The sequence below is a fragment of the Arachis hypogaea genome, chromosome 3 (genome assembly GCF_003086295.3).
Source record: "Arachis hypogaea cultivar Tifrunner chromosome 3, arahy.Tifrunner.gnm2.J5K5, whole genome shotgun sequence".
NCBI classification, from domain to species: domain Eukaryota; kingdom Viridiplantae; phylum Streptophyta; class Magnoliopsida; order Fabales; family Fabaceae; genus Arachis; species Arachis hypogaea.
The window spans coordinates 21,797,970-21,813,247 of record NC_092038.1 but is presented as its reverse complement, the minus strand read 5'-3'; the positions used below and the strand labels follow the sequence as shown (position 1 = coordinate 21,813,247).

The window sequence follows — 15,278 nt, the reverse complement described above, 5'->3', positions numbered from 1 at the left end:
GCATATGGTTACAAAATTTTGTCACTGAGCTTCATATAGGAGATGACATTAAAAGGTCATTAAAGATATTTTGTGACAATAAGTCAGCAGTACTATACTCCAATAATAATAAGAGCTTGACAAAATCGAAGCATACAGACATCAAGTTCTTAGTTGTCAAGGAGAAAGTTTAAGAAAAACAAATTTCCATAGAACATACAGGAACAGGGTATATGCTAGCAGACTCATTAACCAAGGGATTGATCCCTAAAATCTTTCATGAACACACTGCTCGAATAGGAGTCAATATTTGTGATGCCTTGGTTTAGTGGGAGTTTATTTTATGCTATATGTTCTATGACAGATATTGAATTATTTTTCTGCAGAATTAAGTTGATGGTTATTTCATATTATGTGAAATGTTCATTTTGTAATATTTGTATTGTGTTTGATCTCAATAAAGTTTTAAAGTTGGACCAACTGGAAATAGACATACATGAGATCACTTGGCATGTAATTTCTATATTACTCATCCAAATTTGATCTATATTGTTAAGTATATTAGGATGGTGATTGGCGTGGTTTAGTCACAGCATTTAATGTGATAAAAGCTGTGGTAGTTCCATATCTAATGTATGAGACGGACCTGATTGTTAAAGTAATGAGAGAAATAGCATTCAGATGCGCGCATAAAGTTTATAAGATGTGATTATGTCAAGAAAGATATATGTATAGCCCAAGTGGGAGATTGTTAGGAAATTATTTAATTTCCTAATTTATTTGTGGGCAATACATATATTAATTATAATAATAAATTATGCTATTTCAAATTAAATGACTTATATAATGATGATCTCGTTTATTGTTATAAATGCTAATTGAATAAGTCATTATTACTTTTGATTTAGAATTAAATGAGAATAAAACCAGATATTATCTTTTGTTCCTTAGATAATTATCCTTTTGGATTTTAGATATATTATCTTTTGGGTTTTAGATACTATTTTATTTGGGCTTTAGGGTTTAATGGGTGCCATGCTCAAATATAAATAGACCTTCAGGGTTTCGGTCCCCAATATACCAAAGCCGCCTTTGTTGCTCTTTCTCATCAAAAGAGTTGCAGTTCAGCCGACTAGGAATACAAAAGGCTTTGATTGAGGAAGATCGAAAGAATCACAAGATCCAAATTCTTCCATCAATTTCTGACTCTTATGAGTAAAGGTACGCTTCCGTATTATGTTATATTTTTTGTGATTTAATATGGATGATCTGGGTTATTGAAATTAATTTATTCCAACATACTAGTCACTAGTTAGACGACATTTTGGAAAATAAAAAGAACAATTTTTGGTTAAAAATTATCATGGTGTACAAATTTCTTCTTCTATAGAGGAAGATAGAATATCTTAGAAGTAATGTCTAAAATGATTTTTGAATGAAAAGTGTTAGGATTAGCAAGTTTTGTGATTTGTAGTCATTAATTAGTTATTATTAGTGTTTTTAATGGTGTAAAATTTTATCCAATAGTGTGAGATTACTCACTTTTTTTATAGTTAAGTGTTGGCCAAATTTTAAAAAAATTATTGGCCTCTTAGACCTTCTCTTTTTGAATTTCTCAATTTGCTTTAGATAAGTCTTTTACTTTTTAAAATTATTAAATGTATCTCCACTCTCAAAAATATGAATCTTCTTTAATGTAAAAGTCCCTAGACATTTTAATGTGGCCACAGTTAAATGTCAAGTTGGCCTTAAACTGCACGTTGATATGGACACAATGAGTTCAACTCAAATTGGTATCCAAAATTTGGTTAAAACATCTAAATTGATCCATTCATACTTATAAAATTCTAACCCCTAAATCTTCATCTTCGTCATATATTCTTCTTTATCTTCACTCCTCTTTATTGTTATTCATAATATCTTTTTGTCAAGTTCTGAAAATTCATTCTTTTGGGTGCGCCATGATGAACGGTGATGATAGAAGTTAAGAAAGTTTAAACAAAAATAACTTTAGTAGAAGAAATTACAGTAATAGGAACATTCGAATCAGGGATAAAAACGTTGTATTATATAATTATGGGTTACATACAGTGATTAAATACTCAATGATACTAGAAAATTCAAATTTTTTTTTCATGAGTATTCTAACTATAAGGTAAAATTTTGTATTTGATAGAATTGTTAACTTAATATGAGTTTAAAAGAATGATTTAGTGATTATTGATTCAATGTTTCTTTTTGTATTATTGTAATTTGAAATTTACTGTAATTTTTTTGTTGTGCTGATAAATATCAAGAACAAGTCAACAAGGTGTGATTTGGGTTGCACAATAAGTTACCAATGAATTGAATTGGAGAATAAAAAATTTAGAAAGGAGTATTAGTATATTGAAAATGCTGATAATGGTGTTGTTGTGTGTTGTAATTAGTTTTGGTTTTGGTATTTGATTGTTTTGGATTTTAGTTGAGAAATAGGTAGTATTAATGTATTAGTGTGTTCATGATCATTATGTAATGATTATAAATGAAGTTAAGTTTTTTTTAAGTTTGTATCTCATTATCCTGTACGAAGAATAATTTGGAGATAAAATAAAACTAACAATTATCAGTGTCCTAAAAATCAAATTAGATCGATCGGATTAATCGAGAATCGATTTTTTAACTGATCCAATTGACACAGAAAATTGTTTAACAAAAAATAAAAAAACAATTAAACCGACGAATTGATAGAACCGACCAATTTTTTAACAATTTAAAACTTTTAAAGTATGATTTTTATTTTTGTTTCTCATTTTTTTATCTTTATTTTTCAAGAAACGTTACATTTCTTAATTTTTTTTTCAGATGGTATTAACCTTCACCGTCTCTAATAGATAACTTAAATCAAGCACTACAACATTTTCAACTTGAGACAACATTTAAAAAGTGTTGCCTAAAGGTTGACAAAAGGTTGCTTTTGATCTATGGCAACACTTTTAGACCTAAGACAACGTTTTTGGAGGGCGTTGCATATGCAGCCGTTGCCTTAGATCAAGGCAACACTTTTTTGCTTCAAAAGCGTTGCTTTTGAGGGCTTTTGAAGACAACACCTGGTAAGTGTTGTCTTTGGTTGAAAAACAACAACACTTCAAAGATGTGTTTGAGACAACACTTTTGTAGTGTTGTCTATTCTCTCGTATTTTGGTCACTACTAAAAAGTGTTGCCTATTTTTAATAAAATACAACTCTTTTACGTGTTGCTTATAAGTTGGAATTTGCAATCCTTTGAAATGTTGCCTATTAGTTTTGAGTATGCAACCCTTTAAAGTATTGCCTTTTCTTTTGAATATGCAACTTATATAAGTGTTGCTTTTTCTTTTGAATATGCAACCATATAAGTGTTGTCTAATATTCAAAATATGCAACTAATAAAAGAGTTGCTTTTGGCAAAAATAAAAGTTACTTTTGAAATAAAAATACAAAAAAAAATAAAATTTTTAGTTCATACATATATAATTATTTTAATTAATAAATAAATTTGTGCACAATAGAAAAAATTTATAAAAGAGACAAAATAACTAATAATAAATAAAATTCTAATTAAAATAGATATTAAAAGATTCAAATAGTATTTCAAATACATATTCATCAATAATTCTCAACAAAACAATAAAATTCTTGTCTAACAATAATTGTCATAACAAAATAGTAATTAATATTTGTCAAAAAATGTCAATCTACTTGCATATTTTATATCCATGCTTGACTTGTCCCATATGCTAAATCTGCAAATAATACACAATAAAAAATAAGCATTTTCAATAGTAAGCTTATAGTAAAATGAAAATCCTTTAGAAAACATTTTTCATTGGAAGTACAAGATCAGTAAGAAAACTGGAAGTGGTTCCTTCCATTTTTTTCTCAAATAAATTCAAACTCATTGTAACCCATATGATAGTGAGAAACAATAACTTTCATACACAATATAGAGTGTAGCACTAGGATATATCAAATAACTAGAAAATCAGTTACCTGTGTCCCAAATAGTAAGCTTCACTCTTTTGCCATCAATTGTAAAAAGCTTGATCTTGAAGTCCACATCTGTCTCAGTAATTTAATAACTAAATGAGAAAAATTACAGTGCAAAATTCCTCTGTTGAAATATATATGCTTCTCATAGAACTAACCTTTTTGATCCCATTTGTTGTTGTACTTTATGAAGTAAAAAAAGCTTCAAACTAAGATTAAACACTTAATTTTTTCTTTGATTTGGTTGATGCATGTGATACATATAACAAACAGCGAGTTTTGGCTTCAAAATAAAAGAAAGCTGTCAATACTCAAACAACAGCAACTAATTGTTTAGTGAATTTAATGACTTGTTAAATTCAGCAGGCAAAATTTAAACTACTAGTCAAAACTCTGTTTTCATATATCAATTACACTTTATTATGCATGCATGTTTTCATATATATCCAAAAAAAAAATCATATATGCATGTTTTCATATATAATAAAGTGATTAGAATTCATAGCAATAAAAATAGAAAACAAAAACATGCTTACTGCCATGGCACATTTCTAACAAACATTCTATCTCCTTCGTTATCCTCATAAGCAAGAGTATACTCTCCACTTGCATCTAATAAACCTGTTATGACTTTTTCTTCTTGTAGCTTGTTAACTCCACCACCAGAAGAATCATTTTAAGCTAATGAAGACAAAATAATTAAAACAAGTCAGTTTTATTTTCATTATCATAATGAGAACAAAATAAGAATCAACAATAGGCCAAGAATTCAGGTCAATTGACAATTCACACTCTTAGTTAATAACAACTCCATAGCTAATAAGCACTTTACGTTGGCAACCAAAACTGTCTCAAATACATCAGAAAATTCAAAGTATTCTAGCTAGCTTCATATTTAAGGTTGGTCACAAACAACTCCATTTGACTATGATATACAAGTCATAACACTAACAAATTTTCCCCAATATTCCAAAACTACCAAATTCAAATCCCAAAAACCTTGCCTCACTATTGTTATGTTCAATTAAGTTAATTGCCAAAAAACTTAAACCACTATATGTATACCACTTAGCTTGAATTTAAGAAATTAATACCACTGAGCCTGGAACTGGAAGATCTGTGTGCAAAATGGAAGAATCTCCTCAGTGTTTTCCATCAGAAGAAAGAAAACCTTGGCAGGAGCATCAACAACTCTGAAAGCTTCTGCCGTTGCCCCCGTACTAACCACAAGCTAGGGAAAACATTGAAAATTTTGCACAAGAAACTCAAAAAAGACCCACATCATGATGATGAAAGTGAAAATAGAAAGAAAAGGAAAAATACACAGTACATACAGTTGTTTCTGAACATGTTTGGGCCCGAACCTCAAAGCATAGCATTATATGCTAGCGACTTGAAACCAAGATGCACTTTGGCAAGGACCAGAACCAATGCCAATTGAACCAGCCTTCCACTTCCGAATCCTGTTTCATTTCAAATGTCTATATATTTTATTAGAAAAAAAAACTCGGTTCAAGGTTGTATTTCATAGTCAAATATGATCACCTAGCGCTCTAAAACTGGTTGAATAATAGAGCTTCACGAGCAAATATGTTCTGGCATAAAGCAACTATTGATGAATATATACTTAAAAATGAATAAGTATTCTGAAAAAAGTTAAACAGATTAATAAAAAAGCAAATCCACAAAATGTACAAGACTGTATATTATTTGTGTTAATGAATGTAGAGTCCAGATGTAGCTCAAATAATAACGAGTTATATTACTAGGCAACGATGGACACCTTTCAAGAGAAGCATAAAAGACGAAATGAAAAACCCATCTCATCAGATTCACTTCTCTCTATATGATTTTCCAGATATGTAACAGTCCATACCAGAACTGAAATCATGGTAGAACCTGACTAACACAAGAGGCTTGGGAGGAGGGGGGTTTCTAAATAATACTTTCTATTGAGAAGGAAACAGATCATGCCACAAGCGGTCTGGTGTAAATTGCAATGTATAGCTTAGGATCTAAAGTTTAATGCAGAAAAAAATTAATATCAACTAGCCCTGGTGTAAATTATTACTCAGTCATCTCATTCTCTGTTCCAATACTTTCTTCCCTGCTGCTACAAGGACCTTCACTGTTGTTCATTTCTCTGCAATCTGCACCAACGGAGAAAAATGATCATTCATAAGAACAAGTTATAATAACTGAGAAACCATAACCAAGTTACCTTCATGTTTGTTGTTGCCAGAACAGATTTCAAGTTGTGGTTGGCTATTCCCAAGTCTATATTTCTGCAATGACCAGAAAAACAAAGAAAATATGTTGGTAAAAGAAAAGAAGTCCATGATATTTGGAATGAGTGAAAGCAAGAAGCATAAAGGGAAATGCCTGTAAATGGCTCTTGAGATGAATTTGCAAATATTGTAGCTATGAAAGCAAACCTACAAAATTTTCAAAAAGAGAGAAGCAGAAAAAAGAAGTGAACGTAATTGGAAGCATGGCGAAAAACTTAGCGCTAACTCAATTAAACTGAAAGAATTCCCAGCCAACTCCAACACCTACAATAACAATGAATCCACTGTTAACTTTCCAAATTGAGATTCCACCAACAATAATTAAATTCCAAGCCCTAAAATTGCCATCATTTAGTGATTAAATCAGAGGCAGATAAATATATTATAACAATGAAACATTGTAGTGATTTTACAGGACCAGAATTAATTAAGCAGTAATTTCTCATCAAAGAAGAAAAAATTGCAAAACCAAAATTTCACATCAACTTCAGCCATAAGAAAATAGAACAGAGCAAGGAACCTACCTGTGATGCACCACGGCGGTGCAGAGCAAATCAATACCCAGCCAGGATCCAAGAAGCTGCCGAGAGCAGAAGGCGACGAGAAAATTGGAAGCGAGAAGACCAAAAATCAGAAGCTTCAAATGCGAGCAGCGATGAACAGATGGCAATGCGAGCAAGGACGAACCCAACGGCGAGGTGAGGCGAGCAGCGACGAACCCAAAATGCAGAGAAAAGTAACCACCACAGTGCGAAGAACAGAGGGAGAGAAAGAGGTTTAAGGTCCTTCCATTAAGAAGAAAGCAACAAGATGAGATGAACTGTGTTGAAAATTAAACAGAAATGAATGATGATCATCAGATAAATATGCTCAAAAATCTCAAAAACCTTTTATGTCTGAATTAATTATTAGTTCCACAATATAGTGAGATTGTGAGAAGCATGATTATTCTAACCAATTTCATTTTCTATATAACTCATATACCAAATATCCATTAGGGACATGCAAACAAATCCAAACAAACACTTATAAAACCTACACTCTTTGACTATAGCATTTTAACTAACCAACACAGATAAAATAGTTACAACTTATAATAGTTATAGCATAGCAACAAGGTGCAGAACAAGCTAATAAAGATAACACCTAAAATTAATTATAATTAAAATCAAACAATTCATGCATGCATGTAACTCATCAAGTCCAAGTAATCAAACAAACTAGCATCTAAAACTTAGAATTCTTATTATTACTTTAAGAAAAACAAGGTCACATTTCTCATATTTTTGCATAAGTAGCTACTTCTCCCAATTTAGAATACGGAGGAGTGGAGCAGAACTCAGCGCGAGAGAACGAAGAACAAGGTGCGAGCAAAAGAACATAGCGGAGCAGAGCAAACCTCGGCGCGAGCAGAAGAACATGGTGGAGCAAAGCAGAACTCGACGCGAGAAGAACACGGCGGAGCAGAAGAACACGGCGGAGTAGAGCAGAACTTGACGGAGCAAAGAGAAACGCAGAATGCGCGCATCAGCGTTGTGAAATTAGGGAATTGTGTTAAGGATGGGATTAGGGATTTAGGGTTATTCATGATTTTTAATTGATTCTGAACGCCATCCAAGCGTTCGTCTGGGAGAGATCGGAGACCAACGCGCCTCCGCAATCAACCATGAAACTCACGCGCCGCCCGAGCAAGCTTCCATGGAGCTGGCGCATCCACTCGAAAGAACCTTCCAAGACAATGGCGAGAGAAAGGAACGCAGAACGCGAGTCAATGTCATCAAATTGGGGAAATTGAGTTCTGTTTCTAAGTAATAGGAGTGAGAAGGTGATGAATCTGCTCGGGTTTTCTTTCCTGTTTTTAGTTTCGAAGGGAATTAAAATTTTTGGAGGGAATTAAAATTTGGATGAAAAAATTTAAGCAACGCTTACCACCAGAGGTTTATTATATATTTAAAAGCAACTCTTACAAATAGTAATATATAAATATTATAAATGTTGTTTGTTTAATTTATTAAAGCAACGTTTTTTAAATGTTTTTTAAATTGATAAAAAATAACACTTATTAACAAAGTATTGTATTAACCTTATTTTTTTGTAATAAATTTTAAGTGTTGGTTTTAATCAGTTTAGACAACATTTTTTAAGTGTTATTTATCTTACATGTTGCAATAGCTCAAAAATGTTGTAGTGAAGCTTGCCATCCTATAAAACATAATTTTTTCTTTAACTCACTGCCAATATTAATATACATACAAGGAATTCCTCATCTGTGTTAACATCTTCAATGTTTTTATAAGTCATTGAGCTTTTCATTTTTTTTAACAACACAATTCAATACAATAAGTAGAGTAAAAACAACAACAAAATAAATAAATAAGCTAAAAAAAATCATAATATAATCTCTAGTTTATATTTAATGCCGTTTTCTATCCAATATATTATTTAGGTTGAAATGAATTGGATTCAAGAAACATTAAAATTTAATCAAAATAATTAACGGCGTTTTAAAGCAATACTTTACTACAATTGATTTTTTTTAATATAATTAGCACGAAAATTTTACTACAATTGATTTTTTTTTTAAAATATAATTAGCACCTCTTGCTATAAGGAAGGGACATGAACAAAGCGAGAAGTATCCTTGTTCTAGAATTCTATCACATATAATAATATTAGCAAAGATTTTAAGGTTATATAAAATATGGTCCATCATAAAATAAAAAAGAAGAGACACACATATATGGCAAGAAACAATGTGGCACATGCAATTACAATGTTAATTATTGTATTAGTTAGTTTTTCTTTTGATGGATTTTTTGATCTAGGTGCTTGTATGACAAAATGCAGGAAAAACACTCGGTCTCGGGGTGATCTTAAAGAGAGGAAACTATGCACTATGGTATGTGTTACCAACCAATGCTTGTCATGGCATCCGAATGATAAAGAGAAGTGGGAGAGATGCTTTCACAGTCTTTATGCTCAATTAATTAAGAATTAAAGGTAAGTAACTAAGTTATCTTAAATTTTTTTAGTATATATGTATTTTGTTATATTATATGAATATTTGATTTGGTTGTTTCTTCACTTTTTGTGTGTTTTCTGAGATAAAAAAATGATTGTAAAATTGTTCACCTATATCTATGTACAAGATAACAAGCAGCTGATGAATAGCAATTTACGCAAATAGTAGTAAAATTCAATGTGTAAAATTTTATTGGGAGACATCCACATAAAAATACTTAAAATATTTTTTTTAATAATTAAAATTTAGTACATGTGATCAATTAAATTGTATTATTTTTGTTAAAATTAGGCTGGACAAACTGATTTGACTAAAAAAATCGATAAATCAAATTTTGAATTGGTTTAAATTAATACTTTTTTTATATAAAAAATAATTATAATATTTTTATTATAAAAAATATTAAAATATTTTTATTATATATATATATATATATATATATTATAATTTTAAAAATTCTAAATCCTAACTCTTTTTTTCTTTCTATGTTGTCGTATAGTTAGGATTTAGGGTTTAGAATTTTTAAAATTAATATATATAATATGAATATTTTAGTCATTTTTTATAATAAGAGTATTGTATTTATTTTCTATAAAAAGAATATTAATTTAGATTGATTTAAGGTTTGGTTTATCGGTTTTTCAGTCAATTTAATTTGTCTAATCTAATTTTGACAAAAATAATACAGTTTAATCAATTATATATGTTAAATTTTAATTATTAAAAAATATTTTTAAAAAAAGATGTTTTAAACATTTTTATGTAAGTGGCTTTCAATTTTTGTATGTTATATGATTATTGTTAGAATTAAAGTTTAAATAAATTATTCATTTATTGGTGGCCCTTTTTAAGAGAAGGTTAGCAACTTAGCATGAAATGAACCTATTTTTATGGATCATTATCTTTCTTTTATTTATTTATTTATTTTTACGTGCTTACTCTGTATACTATGTATTTTCTGATTTTTGCAAGTGAGTGTGAACTTTTTTATTTTTGTGAAATTGAAAATGTTCTTTCGTCTTTTGAAATTTTCATTTTCATAACCTCTTTCATTATCCTATTCAGCTGCTTGAAATCTGAACCTACTGGCTATATGGGGTTTTTTGGAGTTCTCTCAGATTATGGTGTTCGTGATGTGAAATCTTTAGAAAATTCCTTCACTGTGAGATGATGATGTGTTGGATGTTCTTTATTATAAATTATGACAGATTCATTTCATTTTTTTTTAATCTTGTAATTAAAACTGGACATTACGGGTATCTTTTTACTTGCCTGAGTGGTCACACAAATTAAAAAGAAAAAAAGATTCAGAAACACAAGCATGGATTGAGCTAGAATATGATATATAGACGTAAAGTTTCTTTCATGGTGCGTAAATTTTAAATATAAAATTTAAAAATAAAAGAATAAATTACACCTTTTTCTATCTCTATTTTTAAATAATTTAAAAAATTCATAAGTACCAAAAAATCTTATCTATGCAATTTCGTTTTTTTGGTATAAACAAAACAGTTTGGGAAGGAAACTGTACTTCCATATTGGATAGAGGCAGGCAGTTTCATATTTGGAGCAGTACAATTTTTCAAAAGAGAAAAGTTGAAACAAAATTTAGAAAGCAAGAGAATTAGAGAACTTTTTATAATTTTACTGAAATAAAAGTAGGGTTTGTTTTATAATTACTTTTGAAAGGACTATCAGTAGCTTCGCTTTTGAGAAGGCTACCGAAACCTAAGCCACGATTGTAATTAGGTGAGTTCTCTATTTTGAGGGTAAAATATTCTATGTTGTGTAAATGACAAAAGTGGGTTCATTCATATTAACTTAAAATAAACATAGTTAAAAACAAACTTAACTCTTGTTTCCCAATTAATCCAAACTAATCAATAAAAAATAAACAGTTATGCTAAACATACAATTTTTTTTTTTACTTACAAGTTTTATAAGTTGGGCCAAATTCAATAGAAGCTACACTCACCTATAAAAGCGTGTTAACACACGCATCACGTTTCCAAAGCGCTCATTCACCATTATGAACGACTCTTCTTCTTCTTTCTCGATGAAAACTACAAATGTTATTTTTTCTTCGCGTTTCTCCTCCTCCTCCTCTTCTTCTTCTTCTTTGTGTTTCTCCTTCTTTTTCTTCGCATATTTCATCTTCATCGTCGTGTTTCTCCTCCTTCTTCTTTCTTTTATTTTTTCCTTCCAAAAAGAATTATGAGAATATGAAATAAGAAAATAAAGAAGAAGAAGCAGCAGAAGATGAGGATGAGGAAGAGGAAGAGGAAGAGTTCTGAATTATGCAGAACGTATCAGAATAAAAATAAACACAAATATCTTCATTTTACACCCAAATATCTTTGTTTTACACCCAAATTTTGTTATAAATACAGAAATGAGTTATATTACGTGTACACTAAAATCAACCACCAAAGTCAGCCACCAGTATAAAATACATAATAGAATACAAATATACATTGAAAATAAATTAAAGCACAGATGTATTTATACACAAATAGATTGGTAACTGATTTTAGTGTACAAATAGCATTTTTGTACAAAAATTTTTTTCCTTTAATGCTGCATTTTTTTTCTTCTTCTTCTTTTCCATATTTCTTTCTTTCTTTTAGTTAAATGAATGTAAGTTCATTCTCTTCCAAATAATTTTGTAGCATTATGTGTTTTTTCTTCTTCTTTGTTTGATTTTTTTATTTTTATTCTTGTTAAGAGAGTAAAACAAGAAGAAACTTGAGAAGGTAAAACAAAAAGAAAAAGATGAATAATAAAAAAAGAAGAAGAAGATGGTGATGATGATGAAAAAAAAAGCAGTAGAAGATGAGGAAGAGGAAGAGGAAGAGTTCTGAATTATGCAGAACTTATCAGAATAAAAATACACCCAAATATCTTCATTTTACACCCAAATATCTTCATATTACACCCAAATATATTCGTTTTACACCCAAATTTGCTACAAATACAGAAATGAGTTATGCTACGTGTACACTAAAATCAGCCACCAAAGTCAGCCACCAGTATAAAATACATACTGGAATACAAATATACATTGAAAATAAATTAAAGCACACATGTATTTATACACAAATACATTGGTAGCTGATTTTAGTATACAAATAGCATTTTTGTATAGAAAAATATTTCCTCTAATGCTGCATTTTTTCTTCTTCTTCTTCTTCTTTTCCTTATTTCTTTCTTTCTTTTAGTTAAATGAATGTAAGTTCATCATCTTTCAAGTAATTTTGCAGTATTATGTGTTTCTTCTTCTTCTTTGTTTGATTTTTTTATTTTTATTCTTGTTAAAAGAGTAAAATAAGAAGAAACTTGAGAAAATAAAACAAAAAGAAAAAGATGAATAAGAATAAAAGAAGAAGAAGAAGATGGTAATGATGATGAAAAAAAAACAGTAGCAGAAGATGAGGAGGAGGAAGATGAACAGTTTTGAATTATGCAGAACTTATTAGAATAAAAATACACCCAAATATCTTTGTGTTACACCCAAATTTGCTGCAAATATAGAAAAATATTTTCTCTAATGCTGCATTTTTTTCTTCTGAATTGAATCACACCTCAGCCATTTGATTGGATTCAAAAACAATAATCAATTTTGTTCTGGTTCAATTGACAATCTGAACTTGTATTATTCATTATATTTAACAACGAGATAACTGATGATGGAGGAGTTGAGAAAAAGAAAGGAAGAGAAAAAAATCCAATGAAAAAAGAAGGAGGAAGAGGAGGAGGACGAGGAGGTGGTGTTAATGACGACGATAACGAAAAAGAAAAATAATAAAGAAGAAGAACGTGCGTGCGTTGATTGAAAAATCTGTTAAGGAGGAGCGTGAAACATACATGCCATAAGAGACACATTTAAGAGTAAGTGAATTTCAAGACTTGTAAGACTCATATAACAAAAAGACTTGTATGTGAAGATTAATTCAAAAATAAAATATATTTTTTCTAAAATTTGTTGAAAATTTTAAAAATATTTTAAATTTTATTTTATTTTTATCTTAAAATTTTTATTTTACATTAAATACATTTTTGATAGTCAATTTTTCAAAAAATTTAAGATTAATCCATCATAAGGGTAATTAACATAAACAATTCAAATGTACTTTAATATTATACTAATATCCTAAAACGAAAAAAATTACATGCATGTTCAATTTTTGTACATACTCTATGTAAATCGAAACTAATTGACTCGATTTACACTAACTCTATGGAAATCGAATGAACTGAATTCGATTTAGCTACTTCTTCGATTTACTACTTCTGCAGTATATATATAGTTAATCAAATTAGATCGATTCGATTTACTACTTATTAAGCTTACTATTAACTATAAAACATAAATATTAATAAGAAAATACTCCTATTTAGATTCAAATAAAATATAAAAAAATTAAAATAAATAAAAATAGAAATTCAACTTTCGTGTTTTAATTCAAATTCTATAAAATCTACATTTTTATAGACTTATAAATTTAAAACGGAATAATAAACGATTTCTAAAAATTCATTAAAAATCATCATTTGACTCATTAGCATCTAAAGAATCATTACCAAAATTTTTAATGTTGAAGAAATTAATATAAAGTATAGTTTTCTAAGGTGCTAATGGAGTTAAAACTTAAATTTTTTCAGAATCAGAAATAACAAATAGTTATAAAATAGAAAATGACCAACTATATTTATACAATATATAATTTAAAAAAATTTAAAATAGTATATCAATTAAATTATCATTTAATTTGTGAAATTGAGTATTAAAATAAGTCTATTTATAAAAATCATCCCTCAAGTAAATAATGATTTTATTGTTAAAATCTAATAATAGGATATGGAAAACAAATCGCATATAGTAATATTTTATTTTTATAAATATACTTCATTAATAATATTTTTATTTTGGAAATGGATGGCAAATACTTTTCAAGAAGTTAAATTATTGGTTAAAATGTTATATTACTGAAGAAAATTTTATGTTTTAAACTATTCAAGATGTGATGTCAATGGTTTAATGAATTAGAAGAGAGAGAGAAAGAATGAAAGTTGAGAGAGAAAAATGAATTCTTCTCAATTTTAAAAATTTTTAAATGAATAAAAACAGAAAAATTAAAAAAATGTTTAGTAGTTAATCTTAAGTATTTCTTATGTACTCCTACTATAGTTAATTACTATCAACATTAAACTAATAAAAAAATAATCTAGATAACACCCTCCCGCATGCTAGAATTGTATAAATCTAACAATCCTAGTTTAAAAATATTAGTAAGCAAAGGATCTCGTGGCAAAATTTCGTTTAGAAAATTAGCAAGTTGGTCTTTGAAACGATATAAGATGAATGAGACCAGACAAATATTTTTCATAATAATGTGGCAGTTCACTTTAATGTGTTTGGTTCTTTTATAACAGATAATATTATTGGCAATGCGAATGGCTGACTGTTGCCAAAGAATAGAATGATAGACTTTTGAAGCGGCAAACCAATGAAATCCATTAAGAAAGATAACCAACTAGCTTGGCAACGGTCGTTTGATTCTTACTCTTCCAGCTAACGAGAGAATTTCAAAGCATGAAGCAATAACCGAAAACGGAGCCACAAGTATCGGCACAGGTAGCCCCGTCAGCGTCGACAAATCTGGTGAGATGCAGATCAGAAGTAGAAGAGAAGAATAGACCAATTGCAGGTTTGTTTTTTAAATACTAGAGTACGCAAAAAGCAGCCTGTAACTGAGAAGTAGTTGCACAATCCAAAAACTAGCTCAAACATCCCACAGCATAAGATATATCGAGTCTAGTGTTTGTGAGATAAAGAAGTCGGCCGATGAGCTGTCTGTAAGTAGTGTTGTCTGTCAAAATGATATCTGACTCTTTCGAGAGTTTCTGACTATAATAAAATAGAATGGAGAAAGACTTGCAATCTAGATAACCAAAATCTTTGAGAAGGTCCATGGCGTACT

At 29.3% G+C, this 15,278-nt stretch overlaps 1 protein-coding gene and 1 long non-coding RNA gene across 11 annotated transcripts; one reads left to right on the top strand and one right to left on the bottom strand.

The window, feature by feature from the left end:
* Positions 1-3,547: 3,547 nt before the first annotated feature.
* Positions 3,548-8,230, bottom strand: LOC112789819 (uncharacterized). 10 transcript variants are annotated; one of them, XR_011879624.1, is made up of 12 exons: positions 7,675-8,230; positions 6,800-7,060; positions 6,370-6,539; positions 6,209-6,272; positions 6,059-6,137; positions 5,533-5,582; positions 5,322-5,450; positions 5,082-5,218; positions 4,524-4,668; positions 4,146-4,270; positions 3,991-4,059; positions 3,548-3,743 (listed from the first exon to the last, which is right to left on the bottom strand). XR_011879624.1 is itself a non-coding variant. In XM_072232562.1 (8 exons), the coding sequence occupies exons 3-7, from the start codon at positions 6,478-6,480 to the stop codon at positions 5,353-5,355; spliced, it is 345 nt and encodes a 114-aa protein (XP_072088663.1). In that variant the 5' UTR covers positions 6,481-6,539; positions 6,800-7,060; positions 7,675-8,198; the 3' UTR covers positions 5,082-5,218; positions 5,322-5,352. The 10 variants fall into 10 exon arrangements, 1 of the variants encoding a protein (XP_072088663.1); XR_011879622.1 differs by lacking the exon at positions 5,533-5,582 and having other exon boundaries at positions 5,322-5,468; XR_011879623.1 differs by lacking the exon at positions 5,533-5,582.
* Positions 8,231-8,855: 625 nt separating this feature from the next.
* LOC112769864 (uncharacterized) lies at positions 8,856-10,616 on the top strand. The gene is made up of 2 exons (XR_003186558.2): positions 8,856-9,275; positions 10,363-10,616. It is a non-coding gene; the product is annotated as an uncharacterized lncRNA (long non-coding RNA).
* The last annotated feature ends 4,662 nt before the right edge of the window (positions 10,617-15,278 follow it).

What these genes read in the sequence shown, in the direction of transcription:
- LOC112789819 (XM_072232562.1), bottom strand. Translation starts at nt 6,480, where the DNA reads ATGCTTCCAATTACGTTCACTTCTTTTTTCTGCTTCTCTCTTTTTGAA. An exon ending in TGGCAACAACAAACATGAAG is followed by an intron (nt 6,138 to 6,208) that starts GTAACTTGGTTA and finishes CCGTTGGTGCAG; the next exon opens with ATTGCAGAGAAATGAACAAC. An exon ending in ACAGAGAATGAGATGACTGA is followed by an intron (nt 5,583 to 6,058) that starts GTAATAATTTAC and finishes GCTTTATGCCAG; the next exon opens with AACATATTTGCTCGTGAAGC.